Source organism: Agelaius tricolor, unplaced genomic scaffold (genome assembly GCF_023055355.1).
Source record: "Agelaius tricolor isolate 1412-34295 unplaced genomic scaffold, bAgeTri1.0.p SCAF_6, whole genome shotgun sequence".
Classification (NCBI taxonomy): domain Eukaryota; kingdom Metazoa; phylum Chordata; class Aves; order Passeriformes; family Icteridae; genus Agelaius; species Agelaius tricolor.
In genome coordinates this window covers 6,453,791-6,477,504 of record NW_027269266.1, presented here as the reverse complement: position 1 = coordinate 6,477,504, position 23,714 = coordinate 6,453,791, and the positions used below count along the sequence as shown (strand labels likewise).

The window sequence follows — 23,714 nt, the reverse complement described above, 5'->3', positions numbered from 1 at the left end:
TAAAAGTGCTTACTAATGTTTTGTTATTACTCTGTTTAATCTTGGCATCTGCATGCCATCCATTAATTTATTTCAGTAAAAACTATAGGTCACATTGTGGAATTATTATTATATTTCTATATAGTCAAAACTCCCATTTTTTTCCAGAGCATAGTTTAAGTGAAGACATTGATTTGAGCTACATGACTTTGTGCATGCAGTGATGCATCTAACAGGGGAAGATTACAAAGATAATGCTTTAGTTTGTGTATATTTCAGATTTATCTATAATATTTTCTCAGTTTATAACACTTTAGCTTGTAAGTTCTTGTATAATATTAGGCAGCCATTTAAATATTTTGTCCATTTTAAAATAAAGAATTTATTTGGGGCACAAACTTCAATGCTCCTCTTAAGGAAATAAAATATATACTGCAGAATAAAATCATAAGGTGAAGAGGCACTGCATAACAAAATGATAAGCTAAAGAGGCCCTGCATAAGACAATGATAAGCTAAAGAGGCCCTCCAACAGTAATTAACCTATATTTTTCTTTTGTATAAATACTCATACTAACTCACATGAAAGAATAATATGAGCTTCTGCTTCATTGTAAAGGCAAAAATACCATTTTCAGAAAAGTCACTAGACCATGATTTTGTAAAGACACCAAAAAGCTCATACCCATACCTTTCTTGATGTTAACTCAGCATAAAAATTATATAATTTGGCTCTTGTAAAGAAATTCTCTAGAGGACTCTACCCAATGATCTCTTCTGTACAAGCTTATTTTAGTGCTATAGCAGAGTAACTATATTTTGGAGAATTTTAAATAAAAGTAAGCACACACCGCACATAGAGACATAAATACACAGACCCACACTATGTGTAAGTATGCATACAATATATAAATTCATTCAATTATGTGAAAATGTACACTTTAAAACCCACTGCATGAGTGAATCTTTGAAAAAACTCTTAAAAATGCAATAAACTTGTCCTGCTGGCATTCTGCATACGTATTTCTTATTCCATAGCCCAGGGCAGGAAGAACTGTCTGAAAATTGTTGGTCTGTAGTTATATCTGGGCTCATAAATCCTTTATGAGGATTGTGATTACAGAGCAAAAGAACAATATGGTTTCTCACATTTTCTATTACTCTCAGTACTACAAATGGCATTGGCCAAACAGAAAAACATATTTGTGATTGTTTTACATGTATACTGAATCTCACAAGCATTTCTACAACAGTGATGGCTGGAGTAGCTCTCTGTGCTCAGTTTACATCACTCCTTCTGCTGTGTGAATGCAGAATGAACTGGCTCAGAGAATTCATTCTGATTAAATTTTTTATTTTTGCTCAGTTATTTTCCCCAGGTCTGATCAGCCATGTATGGCTGTGCCAGTGCTGCTGAGGGGTAGTGGGAATAAACTGAACAGGAACAGAGCTGGACAGGATCAGCACTACAGCCCAACAAGTACTTGCTTGAGTACTTTTACAAAGTGCTCAAATGAAATCCTCACTTGGGTTTTTCAGAGGCTCTGTGGAGATTATTAGTCTGCAGTAATATAAAAATCAATGAGATGTAGGGAACTTGGAGTTGTACAGTGTCTGCTGCAGGATTCATTCACAAGTGCCAAATTATGCGAAAATTTTTGAACTTGAATAGACAAAATAGTTTTTGATTCAGAATTTCTAGAAGTGCTGTAAGCCACAGAGAAGGAATCTGAGACTTCCTGCAGAGCTGTGGACAGGAAAGCTAATGTTCCCTCAAGCCTGGCTAGACTCAAGGTCCATTGAGAAAATATGAAGGCTGCATCTGCAGATCCTGCTGTGTGGTGATGGTGTTAAATATGGTGTTAAATATGGCAGTCATGTGGGGCTGCAAGACAGAGGAAGGCAAGGAGCAGGGCTGGAATTTCATCTCACCAGGGTGCTGCTGGTGTTTTACTGTGGCCTGTGGGGTGAACCTGGAAAGATGATGAGCTCACTGGGGTGCTATCTCTGTCACTACAACAAAAAATCCAAATGTATGACATAGCCCATAGTGTTATTTAGGACAAAAGCAATGCTCAATAATTAATTCCCTAACAGGTTTGCTAGCAGCCTGAATGCATTCCAGACTATCACTTAGAGTCCAGTTGTTTTCTTATTTTGTTGATGATTTTCAGGTGTTAATACACAATGAGGCAGCAAATGGGTCTGAAAGTATATTCTAATTATGCTAATTTTGGGGCATGTGTCTATAAATAGATCAAAGGGTGCTGCAGGCCAGGATTTAAAGGTGGGGATGATGTCAGGCTGGCATATGCCCAAGGTACTGGCACTTGGATAACCCCAGTGAAGACAGGACAGAGTGTGGGGTAGGGAGATGGGCTGTCAGGCTACAGAAACAGGCATGACTGCATAAATAGCAAAGCTATCATATGCTATGCAGCACTAATGGTACTGCAATGAAAACTACTTCCTCTGCAATGCTTCACCAGTGACTACAAACTGCAGAGTTATTTCCTATGGTTTGTTGGTTTTAATATTCAGGATGATGTGACACTTTTGTATTCAGGTTTTTCCATGTGCCTTATAGTGACTTCTAATGTAGTCTTTTAATTTATGTTGAGCTATTGGCAAATTAAAAATCATGCAAAAAATATTGTTTCTGTAAAAGCAAGTAAGTTTTGAGGCATCAATACACATGATGTAAAACAGCATGGATACATCCTATGAAAGTTTGTTGACTTTGTACTACCTCTGCAATTTAAGTAAGGTAATTACAGTGTAAGATGAAGTATATGGACAGTAGTCTTTAGACAAAGCTTGGATCCAGAGATTTTGTAGGACAGCCACATGCTTTTCTGTACATTGTGTAGATTGACCTTTCCTCTTGCCCAGGCCGAGAACTACAACTCAATAAAATGGGAAAAAAATCAAGGGGCACAGAGTGGTAGTGACTTCCAAAGAGGTGCCTTATGGAATGGAATGAGGCTGTGTCGGGGGAAGTTCAGACTGGACTTCAGTTAGGAAAAGGTTCTGCACTGACAGGGTGGTTGGCCATTGGAACAGGCTTCCTGAAGTGGTCATGGCACCAAGCTTGTCAGAGTTCAGAGAATATCTGGACATTGCTCTTAGTCTCATAGTTTAGTTCCAGGTGGTCCTGCAAGGAGCAGGGAGTTGACAATCCTTATGGGTGCCTTTCAATTCAAAGGATTCTGGGTGACACACCACATGTAAAATGTGGTCAAATATCACATAAGGGCCTTGTAGCACAGGCAGAGATGGAGTATCAGCATGCAGCATCTCTGCAGTTGCAATCACTGGCAGGATGGGTATCATTTGAGTTCAATGTATGGTGTACAGGACCTAAAATTAGAAAGATGAAAATATTTCAAAGAGTTGGATGAATCACAACCTATTTCTTGTTCTGTCCTCCTACTGTCAAGTGAAATGAAATCTCTGGAGTCCTCCATTCAAATACTTAGATATACCCAAGTGACTAGAGATGGATTTTGCTTTTATGTGAGGGCCAGAGGACTATCTATCATCCCAGGGACTGAGGAGCCTGCCATTTTTTTTTTTCTTACTTGCAGGTGTAATTACTGTAATGTAATATCTACTTGAGAAAGGAAATTAAACTCTCAAGAACAAATTAGCTAATTTCACATTAATGGCATGATTTTTGTTAAAAGGCCTGCTACAGCTGAGTCCAGTTTCTGAAAATAAGTATTGTCTTATGTTATAAAATAACTTGCTCTCTTGATGTCAGCATTTTCTGATAGACCACTGGTGGAGTGGATGGGTGCCATGTCTTCTGGGGATCAATTACTGGACACTGGAGCTCTATGAGGAGTGTAGCTTTTGATGGGATAACTGCATAAAATTCTCCTAGTCAGGACATCATACCTGACAGACCTTTTTGGTTTTCCAGCCTTTGGTGGCTTTTACAATGGCAATGATCTTATACAGCAATGAGCTACTGGCAGATGCTGTAAAAGTGCATTTTATATATGACTGTTGCAGGAAGAAATACCTGCTGAAATTTAATTGCTGTGTCCTTGAACAACATTGAATTCTCCAGATTAGGTGGTGCCTGTGGAGCAAACCTATTCATTTTGCTAATGAGACAGAGGAGGAAGATAAAGATTTAAAAAATGCCTGGCATCATATTTTATTAGTCACCCAATATAATTATTGACAGGGATCGAGGATGTTAAGTTCCAGAAAAGGACTACTTATTATCTTAACACTCTTGAGATGCATTAAACATATTTGAATTTAATTAGAAAGGAGTATCCATGATTTAAGAATAAATCTTGCACCTATTAATTTAAGAAATTAAGATGATTAATTTCCTTTAAAATTTCTAGCATTTTGGATAAAAGTCCTTCATAAAAGGTGCATGGCTTACTTTCAAAGGCTAAATTTATACGGTGATTTTTGTCACCCAGACTGAAAAACGGTTGTAGTTAATACTGGATAGATTTTTGAAATGCCTTCCATGTGGTATTTAACAGTGCAAGCATCTTAGTCATGATGAGTCAGATGCTGAATTTAGAGAAAAAAAAATTAACTAATACCAAATGTTTTTTTTATTATTGTTTAGGGACTTCACAGTGCAACCTCTCTTCTCCAAAAATGGGAAAATTCCATTTCTCAAAACTATGTAACCAACAAAAAATTAGCTTGAGGATAGTTCAGAGTAAGCACAGATGCCCAGCAGATTAATGATTTAATTTTTTTTTAAAGGATGATGATTACAGCCATGTTAAGTAGTCAGGAACTGATCATACGGGTGGATATTTGCAATTTCATCATTTATAATACAGCTAATGCATGATCACATCTTTTAGAATCAATTGCAGATTGGCAGACTCAGATATCTAATGCAAGCTGTTGACTGGCCCACAAATCAAAGGGGAATACTCTGAAAGGACAGAGAAAAGCTGTAAGTAACAAGGTGAGTGATCAGCAAAGCTGGTGCAGAAAGCCCAGGGCAGAGTCTGCAGCTCTGTGTAGATGGAACGTGGTGCCATGTACACAACAAACCAAAGGGCAGCAGGGCCTGGGGTCATCTAAAATGGGACCACGTGGGCACTTCAAGAGTGGGAATTAAATTGAAAAGAAAGCACAGAGTGAAGAGAGCATCTCCTCTGGAAGAACAGAAGAATTGTTTGTGACACTTGGGTTTCAGAGCACATTTGGTGCTGCAATCCAGCCAGTGGTAAAACAGCATTAAAGCTTCTAATGATTATTTTCTAACACAAATAATATTGACTTCACTCTCAGATAATTCTTTTAATCCCCTTATGGTGTTGCCATGGAACCAACCCATGATCTTGGCAAACTCCTATTACATATGGGCAAATATAACACTTGCAACCAGTAAAATAATTATTTTATGTACTTAGTACATCAGGAACTTTCCAAAGATGAGGAAAAAAAGTAAGAAAAACTTTAAAAAAGCCCACAGAGACAGGAATGACTTTTTTAGAGGATGTATTTATTCTGGTTGACAAATCACTAATGCTACTGGCAGATAACACAAAAATGCTGACAAATACTGGAAATAGGAGTGGTAAATTACAAAGATGAGATAATCATACAGAGTAATTGGAAATATTTGGGAAGCAGAAAACAAAAGAGGCTTGAATTCAGTCAAAAGCCCATGAATGCACCAGGAACAAGGGGCTGAGGTCCTTTCTACAGAACCAGGGCTGTATCTGCAGGGCAGTGATTCAGAATAGAAATTACAGATTGCTGCTGGTTGGTATGAGTGAAGTTCAGAGGTAACCACTATTTTTTACGTAAAGGGAATGATTGTTACAGCATTTGGATTAAAATGTCCCTAAAATTGGCTTTAGGCTTTATTCTCTGTAAGGAAGTAAGTGGATATGGCAATCAAAACCACAAGGCAGCCTTTTACCTACAGCCAGGCCTCTGACAGCAGGAAAACAGGAGTAGATACAAGTGTCTTCAAATGCACATTCCATTTACTTCTGGGAAGCAATCATGGTTTTCACCTCTGAATCTGTGTGCTGTTTTCCTCTGTAATGATTAAATGGTCTGTAACAAAAGCATAAAATAAGGTGATTTTACATCTCTTCATAGAATTGCTGAAACTGAGCCTAGAATACTGCCTTCAGTTCTCATGTCTGCATTTTAATAAGAAGGTTAAAAGTTTGGAGACAATTCAGGGATGAAAGGAAAAAAAAGAGTTCACGGTTAAGAAAAATCTTCAAAGGGTAAATTTACTTAGAGTAAATCTTTTTAACTGACTGAAAAGGAGATTTTGAGGAGAATTGTGATTAGCAGGAATTAAATATTGAGCACACCATAAGGAGAAGTAATGAATTTTCACTCTTTTCATCCATCTGCTCCAGCTGAATGCCTTTCAGAGGCTGATTGAGTCTAACACTAATTTCTGAGCTAAAACCAGACATAGACTGGTGAAAGGGACACTTATTTTTTCTTAAAGTTGATTTAGTTCTTTGGTTCTTCTGTAACAACATTGACCCAGACAGCAGTTCCAGAATTTCACCAAGAAATACCTATTTGAAGAATCAGCCCAAACAGCCATGGGCACAAGCATGGGACATATGACCCTGGCCTTGTTCATTTTTACACAGCAGGTGAACTTTGGCTTGCAGATGCAGCTGCATATCCTTAAATATTACCTTTCATTTTATTCCTAATCGAGTTGAAGCTGCAATGTGGTGTGAGTTTTGCTTTGTTTTGATTTGAGGACATGAAAAACCCATTAAGGGTGAATGGAGGCAAAATGAGCTTTCAGTCCCTTCATGCTGCCTAGATATGGAAGAGAAACTGTTCTAGCTTCATGATGTGACTTATGCTTCCTTTACCTGCCAGCACTGAACTCCTGCAGAGTTTATACCTCTGACCATAATAAACTCTGCAGGCTTTCTGACTCTAGGCTCCTATCAGTGAAGGAAACTTAAGGATTCAAAGGGGATTTATTAATTTCTAAATCCAGTTCCTTGTTATTGAAAGCAATCTCACTTAATTTTTTACCAGTGGACCAAGCTTTAAGTTAGAAATAGTGCAGATTTTTACTAAAATGTTAATTTTAAATGCTTGTTCAAAATGGCAATAATTTGATTGTGCTTTTCTCTTCTTTTTGGGGGGACTATATATTCATCAATACATTTATGACTATAGATATATAAAATCCAGCACATACCTATGTGAGTCTATACTAAACTAGTTTATATCCTCTTTTTACATGCCAACATTGTAATTTTAAATTTAAATTTCTTTCCCTTGGCTGTTTCAAAAAGTTAAAATAAATATATTGTGCTATAATACAGCACTTTAGCTGGGGAGTTATTGTTACTGGGCACTTAATGAAAATATGGGCTGGAAGTATTTGGAACCAAAAAAAGGCCTTCTTTTCTTTGTAAAAAAAAGCAAAGAAATAAAAAGTATAAGTTATGAATAGAAATGAAATGTCAGTCAGGAACATTTTAAGCTGAATTCGGATCCAAGACTGATTGAGCTAGATTTCTAAAGTTGTAATGCAATTCATGCTATGCTTTAGCTTACCACATATGACACTGAAAAAATCACCTAATAAATAAAATGTGGATAATTATGTTTCTTTTATACCATGATCAAGATATTTTAACTTTTGAATCTTTCTTTTTGTCTTCCATAATTGGTTTTTTAGTATAAAGTGTTGGATCTAAACCATGCATGTGTGTACCCAAAGTTCTTCTAAAAGTCAGAGGTCATTCTTGGAACCATATTAAAGTGGGCTTTGGGCTTCAATCCGACCAATTCTTTGGTAATATCTTGAATATAAGTATGTAAGTAGTTATACTAACTGGAAGAATAACTTCCTATTTTCTGTTTAGTCCAAGCTTCATTTGGCTGAAGGATGATTTGAAAAGAAGGTATCACCTACTCAAATGCTGTGAGATAAATTTAGATTTAAAGGCATGCTGCAAATTTTGCATTTACAGTTAAAGAATGCTTTAAAATCCATTGGCAAATTCTGAGGGAACCTTCCTAGAGAAATAGTTCCAACTTTAGAAACTTCCATCTTTGACAATTTTAATGAATTTTATTAGCTTGAATATCCCAACATTTTTTTTCTGGAAAATCTCAGAGGTAACCCTGTGTACATAAAGCCCTCCTTGGGCATTCAGGGTTCCAGTTATTTACTGGGTCATCCTGGAGCTGAAAAATGGCGTTAGAACTATGCTGAAAAGCAATAAACTGAGCAAAATCTCATAAATCTTCTCAACTTTTATGCTGAAGGATTAGGGATCACCAAATGAAGATTTAAAAGGAGTCTAAGTTTTATTACTGCTTTTGTGTGTATCTGTACATTACCAGTGTGAGAAAGTTTTCTATTTACACCTAAATCATGTATAGCTTACACCAGATCCCTTAGGGTTACCAAGGAGGTCCTAAGAATGGCTGAGGACAGTCTCTCCAGCACTGTCTCCTTTTGTCTGGGATATGGATGAGAAACACCTAGAGATCTTTTAACCTCTCTCTGGTGTAAAGTACCACAGACTTGCTTTGGTACTTTTACATCTAGTATGCTTCAAATCACTACTTTTGTACTCCCATCAGATCAATACTTGCATCAGTTTGCAAGAGCTGCCCACTTTAGACTGAATTTCCTGTGGTATAAATAGATTTTGCTGTGGTGGCTATTCTGATCTTCCTTTGTGATGTAGATACCTCAGAACTGAGCAGTAACTTCTGCCCAAGAAAGGATTGAAGCTATTTCCACCGCTCCCCTGCCTTTTCAGTAAATATAAATGTGTATGTTGTTTCTGATGATTCATCTGCTCAACTGGAAGAAAGAACTTGACAGTCCACAGTATGAGACCAATTATGTACTATATCTCCTCCTTAGGTTTACTTCAAATTCAGTAAATTAAAAAGAACACATATTGTCCATGTGGGAGTGGAAGCTTCAGCTCTTCTAAATCTCAATTTCTATGAGCTACAAAAACACAGTTAATTTTCCTTACAATCTTCCAGTGTTTGATATGTCTGCAGATAAAGTTAGAAATGCTTGAATTGCTGATTCTTGACAGTGGGTGAGTCATTTTCCAGGTAGCTCAGGAACTAACCCTCACCTCAGGCTTGGACTGCTGGCTTGAATCTCTGGTTGTTCCTGTTCTTCCTCTTTGATTGGGCCATGTGGTCTCCCCAGTTCTTAGAGCTGCTTTGCTCTCGTCTCAGCATTTCTCTCTCCATCACAAATCCATTGAATCCATCCTGTTACTAACAGCCTGGCTCCAATACCATTGCCATTTATTGTGTGGGTTTTTATATAAGATGATGAAAGTTGGGATCCTGTCTGTTCTATTCCAATACTTCTATAGGCAGCTCGAAGAGAATTTGGTTTCCCTGGGGTCAGGTTTGCACATGCCAGACAGTTGTCTGTTCTTGCCAGCTGTGTTTGTTATAATAAAAGAGATTTTGTCTGTCTGTAACCTTGCCCTTGTTCAGTCTGGACTAACTCCTGAGCAGAGAACAGCCCTAGCCTAATTCTAGTCAAAATTAGAACTAGGGTTCAACTAAAAGCCTAATTCTTTGTCAAATTCATCTTGGAAACTAGGGATGCTTTCATCACTTTCAGTATGTGAAGAATAAAAGGAGATTGAAGATAAATGGGAATAGACAAAGAAAAAAAAACCCAGACAAGTAATAATACCAGACAGAATCAAGTGCTGTGCAGAAAACAGCTGTAAAGTAGGACAGCTTTTCCCAAGACGCAGCTCAGAGACTGTGCTCCCTGCTCCTTCAACTCTGTTTTTAATGGTATTCTGTTCCTACAGCCTCAGTGAACACCTAAAGTCTCCCTCCTTGAGCAATGGGCTTCAAGAGGAGAGAGCACAGGAACATTTCTGGCCTGTCACATCCCTGGTATGATTGTGCCTGCAAATACCTTGTCTGTGACTTCACAAGTACGAGGGTGGGATTGTGGCCATACTGAAGCTGCAGGACCTTCTGCATCCATTCAGCACTACAAGGAAAACATCAGTCAAAGATTAATTTTTCTAACTCCAATATTTCATAAATATCATCTGCTTTTAACCAAGAAAATGGGCCAGAGACAGGGGAATTAATATAATTGGAATTATAATTGGCATTGACAACATGTATAATGTATCAAGAGTTGTAAATAAGCAAAAAATGATGATCCTTATTTTTGAAACTTCTTTAGACTTATGATACATACTTGGATTGAAATAAAAGTTCCATTTGCTAAACCACAATCTATAATTTATAGTGTGTCCTAGATTAATAGTCTTTGTATATTTAGACAATTGATCTACTTGCAAACTCAGACGAAAAGAAGATTGCCCGTGCATGTAGAGGGAACAGGGAATAACGAGATTACGCATTGGAATGGGCTGCCCAGGGAGCTGGGGGAGTCACCGTTCCTGGGAGTGTTTAAGGACAGACGCCGTGGTCCTTAGTGCTACGGTCTAGTTGACACGGTGGTGTTGGGACAGAGCCCGGACTCGATGGTCTCGGGTCTTTCCTGCCTGAACAATTCCGTGATTTTGCGTCCGCGTCCCGCCGGTAGAACCAGCCCCGCCCCAAGCCGCGCCCCTGCCCGCCCCGACCCCGCCCCCTCACGGCCCCGCCCCCTCCGCCCCCCCTTTAGCCCCGCCCCTGGGCGTGACTTCGCACGCCCTTCACTTTATCCTAAGCCACGCCCCCCGGTCTGACCCCGCCCTCCCCCTGCCCGCCCCCGCCGGGGTCGCTGCGCGGTGACGCAGCAGGAGGAGCTGAGGCGGCGCTTCCCGCCCTTCCTCCTCCTCCTCCTCCTCCTCCTCCTCCGCGCCCGCCGGACGGGGACAGAGCGGCGGAGCCGGGGCTCCTCAGCCGCTGCCGGGGCCCGGGGGAGCAGCCGGGCTGCCTCCGGCCATGGTGGCCCGCTCGTCGCCGGCGGGGCAGGAGCAGGCGCGGCGGCGGCGGCCGCCATTGCTCGCGGGGGCCGCGGTACTATGAAGGATGGAAGCGGACGAGGTGACGATCCGGGAGCAGAACTTCCACAGCCAAGTGCGGGAGTACACGGTAGGTGCCGCCGCGGACCGTCCCTGAGCTGTCACTGCTCTCTGCCCCAGCCGTGTCCCCGGGCGCGGGCGGGCTGTCCCGCTCTCCCCCGCTGTCCTTGCCTGCCCCTCGCCCAGTGTCCGGCGGGACTCGGGGGCCTGTCTCGGGTGGGCAGAGCGGTGAATGCACCTTCGCTGAGCTGCCCTGGGAGCTGGAGGATCCCAGCGCTCACCCCCTGGAGGGTTCTCCTCTCCGTGTGCCCTCAGCGAAAGATGGAGATGCGGTGTATGAGGCAGGGCACCGTGTGTTCCATAGAAGGGCTCTCGGAACAGGTACCGGTGCCGCAACCTCCTGAGCAGTGCTCAGCTTCGCTAAGGGGTGACTGGGAGCGGACATCATTCATGTGCACAAAGATCTAAAGGTGAGGCGCCCAGAGGATGGACCAGGCTCTGCTCGGTGGTGCCAGCCCACCAGGAGATGAGGCAATGGGCAGAAACTGATGCACAGGAAGCTCCCCCTGAACACGAGGAGGAACTTCTTTACTGGGCAGGTGACCGTGCACTGGAACTGATTGCCCAGAGGAGCTGTGGAGTCTCCCTTCCTGGAGGTTTTCAAGAACGTCTGGATGCAATCCTGTGCCCTGTGCTTTGGGATGACCCTGGTTGATCAGGGAGGTTGGGTCATATGACCCACTGTGGTCCCTTCCAACTGTGACCCATTCTGGGATTCTGTGAACGCCTCAGTCCTCAGGTGCAGCCTTGTTCCCATCAGGTGTGCATGGGATTTCACGGTATCGCTTGTCATCCTGGGATTCTCCTGCCTTGCTGGGCTGTTTGCAGTGCTGGGTGTAACTTTGGTGCTCTCCCAGTGGAGCACCTGGCAGTCAGTGCCTGTGCTGTCCCATCTCAGCCCTCCACAGGCAGGTTCAGCACTACACCCTGCGTGCAGACAGAGCAGTTCCAGTTTCCTCTCTGACAGCCTCGTAATTGTTCTCAGGACTGTTCAATCTGATAGAGGTGTTTTGATGGGGCTCATGTCTCTCCTGCTTCAATTCCAGGAAGGAAACACAGGCTGAGCAAGGGAGGCATGCAGCACAGAGTCCTGTGAACGTGCTGTCCTGGCTCAGCAAGGGAATCATGTTTTCTTTGCCATCCCTGTTGTCTGGGGGGAAAAAACAGATTTCTTGAATTAAAATAAAATTTCACAATTTAGCTTTAAGTTTTTTTTCAGCCTTGTTGGGAGACTCTAAAAATACCATGGTTAACTGGTTTATGTAGCACTATGGCTAGGTCACTTGATAGCAGACTTGCTTGGAATGTGTTGATTACTCTTCTATAGTATACAAATCCTTGTAAAGATGTTTCTTGTGAAGTATTCTATTTCTAGGACCTTTTTTTTGAAGAGTACAAAACAAGCCTGTATGAGGACAACAGCTACTTTATGGGATTTTTTGGAATTCTCTTCTTTGGGCATGGACGTAGTTTATGTCCTGGAAGTCCTGACTAGTGGAGGGGCACTAAAAATAAGATACTTCATTGTAAAGAAGGCTCTAAGTATTATCTTAATCACCTTTGTGGTATGAAAACGTGAATGTATGTACAAATCTTCTTTCTTTTCCCTCATGTCTGTTTTTCCATTTGTATTCCATTGTGTGCTAATTATCTCCTACTTATTTTCACCAGAGTCTTGTTCTGATAAATTGGATGCTACATATTGTGGTTTCATTCAGTGGGAAACAGATTTTTGAATCTGAAGGAATGGCTGTGTGCAGCCTCTCTGGGTGTCACTACAAATAGTGAAGTCTATTAAATTCTGAAAGAACTAGTTCATCTGTACTGCAGGTACTCCTCCAAAGTTAGAGGGACTTTTTCAACCCCTCCAGAGCAATTGGTAAATCTTCCTCCAGGTGTAGTCACGTGAGAAATCACACAGGACATCAGTAACTCATATTGTAGAGGTGCAGTGTTGTTTTGTTTGGACAGTGGACTCAGAATATTCTTGCTCTTGAAACTTCACTTTGATGTTAATATTGATCACAGGCCAGCTTGGTTATTGTTTAATCAGTAGGAATAATAATAACAATGTTGCCTTCTAAATCATACCTTGGTATAGTTGTGACCTTTAATTAATGTTGGAACACCACAGGGTTTTATGAGTGCATGGAGTGCTGCCACCCCCACCTGAGTGTGCAGCCTCCTGTGGCTCCCACGTGCCTGCAGGAGAATATTGCAGATATGGGTGCATTTGGGGTTGGTCTGAGCATGCTGGAGCACACAGAGGTTGTTGCTTACATGTACAATTATGTTAACATCCTCTCCTTACCAGTCCTGCCCTTGCTGCTCATGAAGTTATATGGTGAATAGAATTTCTTAAAATATGCAAATACATGGTTGTGTGGGCAGTGGGTGTTGTCATCAGCCCCTCAGCTGGAGCAGGGAACATGTTCCACTCTGACACATGAATTAAACCTTGATTCCAGCTGCAGGTGGGCTGGGGGCAGCAGAGCAGTTCAAAGCAGCATTTGATATTAAAAGCTGTAGTGGTTCTAAACTGGGATAGGGTAGGTTTAGATTAGATAGCAGGAAGAAATTCTCTGATGTGAGGATGGTGAGGCATTGGCACAGGCTGCCCAGAGAGGTTGTGGGTGCCCCATTCCCTGGCAGTGTTCCAGGCCAGTTTGAATGGGGCTTTGAGCTACCTGCTCTAGGGGAAGGTGTCCCTGCCCATGGCTGGGGTTAGAAACAGATGTTATTTTAGGTCCCTTCTGACCCAAACCATTCCATTCCAGTTGTGGAATATTACAGCAGAGGAGACCTCTCTATGCCTGTTAGAAGCAAGAGAAATTTATGTTGTCTTTTAGAAGTACCTTTGAAGAGCTAGTTGTGTGGCACAGCCTTTACTGGAAGCTAAAATGATACACTCATGAGAGAACAGAAATCAAAGTAAGCTGATGTACTTGAAAAGAAAATCCTTTTCACTTGTCTTTTACAAATTTTCTTTGAATACATACAGAATTTCTATATTGTGCTCTCTGATGGAATCAGAGTCCTAAGGGCACACTGAGTTTAGCTGCAGTGTAATGCTTTATTTCTGTTTCATGTATTCTCTGAACTGGCAAGCTACAAAGTTTTCCATAAAGTTGTGTAACATAAAAAAAATTCAAGACTTGTTATGCTTTTGGTGGTGGTGCCTGTCTCTTTCTGCAGGTGCCAAGTTCTGCTAATTCCACCTTCAAAAACCAAATACTTCTGACACATGTTTATAGATTGAACAAGGATAGTAAAGGATTATTTTTAAAAAAATATATCCTTCGTCTGCTTTTGAGGTGACTCAGTGGTTTAATGCTTAATTTAACTCGGGCCTGTTTGCTCTTGACCTCATTTGGAGTGTCTCTATGGCACCTGTTTTTCAAGAGGGTGCCTGTTTGCAACAAAATCATCTGCTTTGGATTTTGTTGCTTCATGAGGATGATCTGTGCTACTAGAAGGTGGTTGACTCCCCAGTCAGGCGTGGCTCTTCAAACGTGAATCTGCTCTAGAGAGGATCTTTTGTTTTGAACAGTTGTTGTTGAAAACACCGAGACTCACACATGGTCTGAGCCTGAACTTGAAAATTCAGATGCAGTGAGGTAAATGTGGACACTGTGAACTGGTGACCCAATGTAAGAGATGGCACAGCCAGGAGTTTTCTTGGAGTCATTAAGATCCTTGACTTCAACAAAGCCAGAGCCATCCTCAGTTCTGGCTAGAGGGAGCATCTTTCTGAAGAGCAGCTTTAGTTGATGGCAAAGTACAGAAAAGGGTTTGTGTTCTGCACTTGGTCAGTATTTGTGTGAAAGAGTTGAAAAGGCCAGACAATATTCTGTTAGTTTAACCTCCTTGGTCCTTTAGATTCATTTATAATTGCTGAGATCTTGCACATCCATGGAAAATATTTGAACTTCTAGGGAACTGCTTTTCCCTTGGGTCCTGTTATTATGCCTGTTTATAAAGTGTTCCATGTTCAGCTGGTATTGTTGTGAACTGTTTATTTCAAATGGAAATAGAGCAAGTGCAATGCTTGAGCCTCTCTGTGGTCCCCTGGGTTTACTTTTTAGAATATTAACTTCCTTTTTTTCCAGTTTGAGTCTTCTATTCTGCAGTACTAGCTTGTATTTTTTAAAAATAAAAGCTATTTTTTTTGTTCTTTTTCAGCTTAAAAAATGTAGGATTTTGAGTATGTAAAAATATACACATACACCTGGTTATGAAGGTTTTTTGGCAAAATAAATACACTGTGCTTGCATTTGTAATGTGGGGAAAACTGTGGAAGAACAAAACAGAACCATTAGGTTCTATTATTAGCACCATAGAACTATTAGTTAGGAACAAACATAGTATATTTGGAAATAAATTTATTATATTGAATATGTAATGAAAAAAAAACCAGTCCTGGTAGAATAAGTTCACATACAAAAGTGCTATTATAACTTTTATTTGTTCCATGTGAGTTCAGGCAGATACTGAAACTGGTGTAATATGGAGTTTTATGTTAAGTGTGATATGCTTCCATTTGAGGGACTAAATGTTTTCAGGGGTGCAGGCTTCAGATGCTAAATATTCTGAGAAACTTGGTTTCTTTCTTTTTTCTCTTAGTTCAGTGTGGCTGCTGCTGGCATGTGTCCTCTGTAAGGCTGTAAAATGAGGGAGCTGGTTTGAGCACTTCTGTTGGTAGTGGGCTCTTGTCTGTGACCAGTTGTGCATCCTTCACAAACTGAGATTTTTCACAGTCCCTTTTTTCTGCCAGCAGTGATGATATTCTGATTAGAAGTGGGGGTGATTTGTAAGAGTAAACTTATTAAATACTGAAATGTTTTTGTTTGAATGCTTATGCAAGTTTATCTTTTGTTAAAAAAAATCCTTTCAATTTTTTTTCACCTGTACACTGAAAACTTGAGGACTACTTTATATCTTAAAGGGCTTCTTGTATTTCAGAAAATAACTTTGTTTAGATTTCTCAGTATTGCTTCTTTTTTTCCCCCCTTAAATATTTTGGGAAAGATTTGTGACTAAATAAAGAAGTATTTGTAGCAGTGATGTGAGACATAAAGCTGAAAGATTGGTGCACATTTAACATAATTAAATATATAAAATATTGGCATAATTCTGTCATTTTAAAAGTTTACTTGTAAACAAGGGTGCTGTTGTGAACTTTAAGAAGTGATGAATCATCTTCTGGCTGTTGGTCCTGGGGATCAGCACTGTGGATCCATCTGGAATCAATAGGCATCTCAAAATACTTGGCATGGACAAGTGCAGAGAGATACTTATTCCCAAAACAGAAACAGATTTGGAGAGTTCCACTATTTCTGTTTACACAAAACAGGCATGAAAGGCTGAAGTGTAAAAATTTGCAGATAGTTCCTTTTGAGTTACTGGTGTGTTTCTCTGGAGGAGCAGTTGACCAAAAGGGCAACAAACTTCATGGAAGGTACAGGCATATGTTTAAGAAAATTTTATATTAAGGTGTAACTAGACTTGAGAAAATCTAATGAAAAGAGGAAGAACTGACAGCAAACAAAACCAGCTTTTCATAATGTCACCTAAACCAAGCATATCTGTCTTGGGTTTTGAGTGGCTGGGTATGGAGTAGAGGGACTGGGTAAGATGTGAGGGCTGTAACAACAGCTCAGTCTTTGCTGTGAGGAGGTTGCTGAGTGTTCCTGAGTTTATTAGCACAAGAGCCTCTGGAAATAAGTGTTTTCAGGGAGGTTAAAGAGAGTTGAGGGATGGCTGAGCAGGTGACCAGATTAGCAGAGGAGATGGTGGTAAAGTCAGAGTGGAGGGAGAATCTGAAGCACCTTGCCAGTGACATTATGATAAATTCAGGGCTCAGTTCTGTAGACATAGATGGAATATTGGGTTGAGGAGCACTAAAGAAAACATTCCAGTCAGCATAGATTTACTGGTTGTATTTGAAGATTATACAAGTGGTTTTTTTCTTTCTTTTCTTTTCTTTCTTCTAAACTGAAGTGCTTTCTCCTTTCCTGTCTTTCAGCCTTTCCTATTTAATTTGGTATTTATCCTAATTTAGGAGGGCAGTGATAACTTTTGTTGAGAAAGTCTTAACTCCTGCATCACTCTCTACACCCACACTCTCCCCTTTCCCTTGAAAACCACTGACTCTTTCATGTGTGCTGTCAAATGACTTGGGGCCCTGCCTTCTTAAGAACAATCTTGCTCAAGAATTTAAACAACTTCTAACACAGGAAGAGGAGAGACTTTGAAAGTCATGACTGGAGTTTGTTTTTATGCCTCCAGTGACAAACAGCTTGGTTGTTGTGTCACTCTGGAGGGTGACAGCCAGGTAGAGGTGACCTGGAAGGAGCTGCTGCTCTAACCCCCTGATTAGGTGTGACAGGTGAGATTGCTTCATGCTTTCAGCAGCTTTGGCCTGTGCTCTTTGGGACTCTCAGAAAGATGTTTCAAAACTCATGTTGCTGTTTTATCAGCTGGGTGTTGAATATTCATGTGTAATAGTGTTGCTCCCCATACAGAGGTTTCTAGTTTTTTGGTTAGCTGGATATGTTAAAAGTTGTTTCTAACTACCATCAACATGATTTCAAGAGAGAGCCCTGGGCTTTGTACTGTTCTAATATTTGAACACTTGAGTAACTTTTTAGATTTTTGATTAACTGGAAAATACAGAACTATGTTTCAGTTTCTCCATTTCCAAATCATGTGTGCCCTGCAGCAGGTAGTGTATACTGTATTGATGGCATTGAAGTTTGCACATGGCTGGGTTAATCTATAGAGGATAGAAGCAGTGTATTGTGTATTATTTTTTCTCCCTTTACCTTCTTGTGTGGTTTCCAGCATAGTCTTCACAATTGTCATCAGAACATGGTGCTTCAGTTCTACTGTTGATTTTAAGTGCCTGTTTAGGCCTTGATTATCCAATTTTTCCATTATCTAACTGTAATTTCTCTTTTTAATGTGTTTATGGGAAAAATTGCTGCTGATGAGTTTTAGTTGAATTTGACAATAGGAACATATCTCAAATATTTGCTGAGTTTCAGACTGTGGTAACTTGTGTCCAGTAGAGTCTGCATAATTGGTGAGAATTAGGAAAACACACAGCTACTGCTGTTGAAGTATGTTTGTGTTTTGGGAGTGGGGGGGGCACTTGAAAATGCTCCAGGATATGTGTGTGAGAAGACAAGGAAGAGGATTTTTATGTGGTATGATGAGAAACTTTATTAGTGCTGTCTTCTAAGATCTTCTGCATCTTGCTCTGAAAATAATATTATCAAAGAAGCTGTCTTAAATAAATTGTTTACCAGGGAAGCTTTAGGGGTTATTTTTTCAGAAATGAGTTTTTAATGGTATGACTCTGGAGTTTTAATATAACTGATTATTACAGCCTGACTTTCCAGTGTTGAATAATGCCTCATTCAGGGGCAGAATGTTAGAATGATCTAGGTTGGTGCTATTGTGTCAATTCTAGAGAGTGTTTTTAAATCTTGCACCTGTGCTGAAAAACATTTTTGACTGAAGGGCTGTAGAAGCTGGTTTTTATCTTCAGCAGAATTTCTAGTATACAGAAATATAATATTTTTTATATATTTGTAATTTATATTTATAGTTGTAATATATTTATATATATTTATAAAATATAATATATTTTTGTGTATTTCTTTATTTCTGTTGGATTTGGGGTGTTTATTTTGGATGACCAAGTCTAGGTACCTGCCTCTGAACCATTTATAATTTCTTCATGACTTAGGAATCAAAACAAGTGGGTCAACCTCTTGCAAATGTTTTAAGCCAGGGAGGAGTCCTGAGAAGAGGCCATACATGGAAGGGAATCATAGGTATGGAGGGCAGTGTTAATGGGCAAAATTGATCTGTGGTCATAGACAATCATAGAGCGTATTTGATATTTTCTCATAAGATTAAATTTAGTGTGAATTGCCAAGTGTATAAGGCTGGCTGGTTTAGAGTGAACTTAATCTAACCACAGCAGAGTTAATGTCTCATTTGAGAAAAATGAGATTTCCAGAGCAGATGATACAATGAATGCCAAGGTCAAACTGAGACCGTAGACAAAGATTTCAGTTTTCTTTAGTGTGCTTTGTTGGTTTGTTACTTACTGCTGACACATCCAAAACAGGTGGAATACCTTGTTTGCTTTTTAGATGTCAGTGGGATAATTGAGTTATTAGAAATAGACCAAGCAGAGCTGCTTGTCTCCACCTGTATTTTCTTGCTGTTTATTCCTGCCATCTTTTCTATGAGTAAATAAAAGCAGTTGCCAAGTAGGACAGTAGGAGGAAGCTTTTTAGTTGCCTTGTGGTATTGTAATGCACATTAAAATACTTCAACAGCATTAAGAGATGGATGTATAATGGTATGTTTGTTGTTCTCTATTACAGAAATTAAAACCTAGAAGGGCAACACTATTATTTTATTTAGATAGTAATCACAGGCAAAGTACTGTTTCATTTTCAACACTTAAACATGTAAATAGACATATTCTACATAGTGATATTACCCAGAGTGATCTCTGCTTTCTCTTTTCTCTGTGCTGTTTTTTCTGCTTAGACAAAAGGCCACATTCTGTAAAGTAGCAGCTAGAAGTGGAGATGTTGTCTGTAGCCTTGTTTTGTGTATCATTTGCATAGAAATGCTTGTGGATGTACTAGCAGTGACTTTATTTTAATACTGACACAGCCACTTCATTTTAAAGTTATTTCCTTTCTTTCCTTACATTTTGGAGCTACTTTTTGGAGCTTCTTGATCTTTCATTTCATACATGGCATAGTAAAATGTTGTTTGCTGCTTGTCCCTTGGTCCTCCAGATTTTCCCTGTTCTACATGCTAGTATGCAATCAAGTTGGAGGAAGCAATCCCTTATTTGCTTTGATGCTTTTCAAGTGGAAATGAACCTGTGTTGAATCTGTGTTTCATGCTTGGAAGTGTTGTTAGGTTAAAGAACATTACTAAGTGTGGGACATCTCTCTATGAAGGAGTTCTGTGGTGGTTCCTTGCTGCTAAAAGTTGTTCTGCAGGATGTCTGGCTCTTTCACAGTGGGAGGACATCCCTGACACAGCCCTACAGGGGCCTGTGCTTACACTTAATAACAGTTTCATAAATGACCTGGAGAAGGGTATAAATTATGAAGTGACTAAGTTTGTTATAATGCTTGTTGAGTCAGGAAAGTGGAAAACAAGGCTGAGTGGACTCCAGGCTCCTGCTCAGGGGAGGGTCTGCTATGGTATCAGACTACTTGGGGCTTAAAATCCTCCAGGAATGGAACTTTGTAGCCTTGCTGGGCAGCTGGTTCCACTGCTTGGCTCTCCCCATGGAGGGGATTTCTTCTTAACTCAGTCTCATCACCACGGTCAAGAGCTCAGCTCTGTGTTTGTACTGACCTCCCCCTAGGCACTGGCAAGCTGCTGTCAGGTCCTCCTGAAGCCTTCTTGTCCTCAGGCTGAACATGCTAAGATCCTTCAGCCTGTCTGCACCAGGCCAGTGTTCCAGCCTCCACTGGATCATTGCTGACCATCCTTTCTGTAACTGCCAACTCCTGTACTGGGGGCTCAAAACTAACAGGGTGAATGCTGCTTCGAGAGAGACAATTACTTTGCTTCAAGTAATACAGCCAGGGATGCTCTTTAAGGTGTGTGCTACCAGGGCACACTGACTGAGAGGTGATGAACAATTACTGGACAAGGCACCTATATGCTTTTATTTTAGTGTAAAGTACGGCTCCCTCACAACAGTTGGGAATAATTCAATGCTCTATAATGGATATTATATATCCATTATATATAATGGAATCCTGTATGTAGAAATGCAGCTTTTAATGTGCACACACACAAATTGCAGTTTTAAAAGATGGTTGAATCTTGTTTGTAAGAGGGGAGAAAAAAGAGAACCTTACACATTTTGAGCACATTCTTTCTTAGCATGAAAATGTAGCTCTTAGACTTGCAACAGAAGAAGATGCTTTCCCAATCTGAGGCGTGAATTTCAGTGCCAGAGTTTTAAAGATCATCCACACAGACAAATTAATGTCAGCTGATCTTCAGTAATTGCTGATAACTACAGCATGATTTGGGATAACTACAACGTGATTTGACCTGGTTCAGACTGTTACTGCTCGTGATTGGGATGATTTGGGATAACTACAATGTGATTTGGGATAACTACAACGTGATTTGACCTGGTTCAGACTGTTACTGCTCGTGAAACCTTCAGTGTTGGCCCCTTAGAGGCACATGGTGGTGTGCAGTTAATTCTCACAGGGGCTGGGAGATGTGTGGTACAGATCCAAAGTATGGTGTGGATCATGCTTGGATGCCTTTGGATGAGAGATCCAAGGGTCTGACACTGTGCAAGAGTCTCTCCACAAGAGACACAAGAATGTAGTGCAGTGTGTCTCCAGAAGCAGCCTCTCCTGGCATGCCTGGTGTGTAATCTAAGCAGGAGCAGAAGGCACTTCCTTTCCTGAATAGATTAAGGGCTTCAGGGGAAGACAGGTTTCTTTTTGCTTGTCCTACCAGAAGTTGTGTTTAGTCTGTGGGAAGAGATGTAAATGAATTATTTGCTTGAGGTTTGAAGATTTCTTAATGTGCCATCTGTTAGAAAGGAGCCCTGGGATGTGGCACAGAGTCCATGTGTCTTGTTTGCAATTACTGAGTGCTGTGGAGGGGACATGCACACAAAGACATTACAAATTATTAAGAATTGGTTTGGATGACTGTTTGGCTATAACCATAGACAAGTCTTGGGCTCCTCATAATTTCCTTTATATTTTGATCCACCTGGTCAAACATGGACAGTGTATCTCTCCTCTGTAAGGTCAGAATGTACCCTAGTTGTGTTTAAAGTAGCTTCCCAGTCTAATTATGGCAATAGATCCACAACTACTTTGTCTCTCAAATGTGGAATGAATTTAAGGAAATAAACTTTAAGATTGAAAGGACATCTTGTCAAGTGAGGGATGTCAGAAATCCTTATTCTTCACAGTTGGGTACATTCTCTGCACAGTGTCTTGACTGTCTGCCCAAGTAAAACCTGGAAAAGCTTCATTTGAGCTCCAGTGAAAAACTTGCAGAGATCTTGGGGATCTGGGGAATACAGTTCATCCTAGATTTGCTGTATGTGCAGCATCCTTTTGTCAGCTGTTATTGTAGAGATGGGTGATGGCAGTAATCACTGCTTTTTGGTTGGAAACAACTTGCAATGTAATTTGGATTTAACACTGAATTCCAATGTTGCCTCCAATACTGACACACACAATAGTTTCTGAAGGAAAGATGGAATTAACAGAATAAAGGATCTTTTAAATTTTTCTTTTTACTGAAGGTATCAGTGTAGTTTTGTGTATGGTGTTCTTTTGTGACTAGTCCCTATTTCCGTATGACTACCTGTGCTTTTTAGTAGGAGATTAGAAATGGAATTGATAGATGATTGTATGCAGTGTGACATTAAGGTGTGGTTTAAAAAAAAAAGAAAAGACATGGTGATGAACTTGAACTCTAAAACCGAGTTTCTACTGAAACTTGAGAGCTACTCTGCTGTAAGCAGCTGGGGAGGACAGAGCTGATGGATGCATTGGCAGGAGGTTAATGCTGAGTTACCAGTGTGGCTCTCAGGCTGATGCCTTAAGCAGCTGGAACAGAGGCCAGACAGAGTTAAGGGGAATAAAGAGGATATTTACTGAAGAGCCTTCAAAGGCCACACCCTGGCAGTACCAGAGCCACAGCTGTGGCTCTGCCTGCATGGCTCCAAGGGGGAAGCAAAAGAGGGCTTGGTGACAAGATCTCACATTTTAATAAGTTTTGGTCCATTTGCATATTGGACTAATTGTCCAATTAGAGCCCCAGCCCATGATGTCCCATCCTTCTTGTTTTTCTCTCCTCAGTCCACATTGTTTATACTCTTGGCCTTGAGATCCAGATTGCCTGTCCTTGGGTCCCCAGCTGGAGAAGGAATTTTTTTCCTTCTGTTGTGTCTGCCTGCTCTGTGAGGAGAGCTCACCATCCCCTAATACGAAACCCAGACTTGAATCTTGCCATCCCCTAATATGAAACCCAGACCCACACTTTACTGTCCCCTAATATGAAACCCAGACCCACACACCAAAGCAGCCCAAAATCAGAAAAAAATAAAAAAATAAAAAGCTGAAACCTGAGGTATCAATGTGAGTGTGGAGAAGCGTTTTCAGTGGAGCAAGAAGGACTTAGTGCTGTTACCTGCAGCTGTAAAATCTTGCCTGGAGTGCTGCATACAAGCCCAGCCACTCATCATTGAGAAACATGAACTGAAACTACAGCAAATACAAACAAGGCTGGATGGTTTCTTTTCCTAATACAAAAATATCCTGAAACAAACAGCAGTATGAGGAATAGGAGCCCAGGATTGCAGTGCTGACAGGACAGTGGAGCCTATTCTTCAGCTATCATAGGCAACACATTCCTTTTCCCCAGCTTAACTGAATTCTACTCTAAAAATAGTTGGGATGCTGACTTGAGCTGTTTCCTTTAGAAAGCTATTCAGAATGCATGGTTAGAAACAGTTCAGGATCAGAGGTTTCACTGAGTGTAAATTGAGACTGCAGTAATGTTTCTGAGTTTGCTGTTTAACTTGTTTTGGTCAGTATGAAGGACTTTTAATCTGAGTTCTTTTTTAAGATCATAAAGCTTT

At 40.5% G+C, this 23,714-nt stretch overlaps 1 protein-coding gene across 3 annotated transcripts in view; it reads left to right on the top strand.

The window, feature by feature from the left end:
* Positions 1-10,710: 10,710 nt before the first annotated feature.
* LMBR1 (limb development membrane protein 1) overlaps positions 10,711-23,714 on the top strand; it is a 68,565-nt gene continuing 55,561 nt past the window's right edge. The window contains exon 1 of one of the 3 annotated variants that reach the window (XM_071428590.1): positions 10,711-11,042. In XM_071428590.1, the coding sequence (XP_071284691.1) occupies positions 10,980-11,042 (63 nt within the window). In that variant the 5' untranslated portion in view covers positions 10,711-10,979. The other 2 variants (XM_071428591.1, XM_071428592.1) reach the window with 2 other exon arrangements.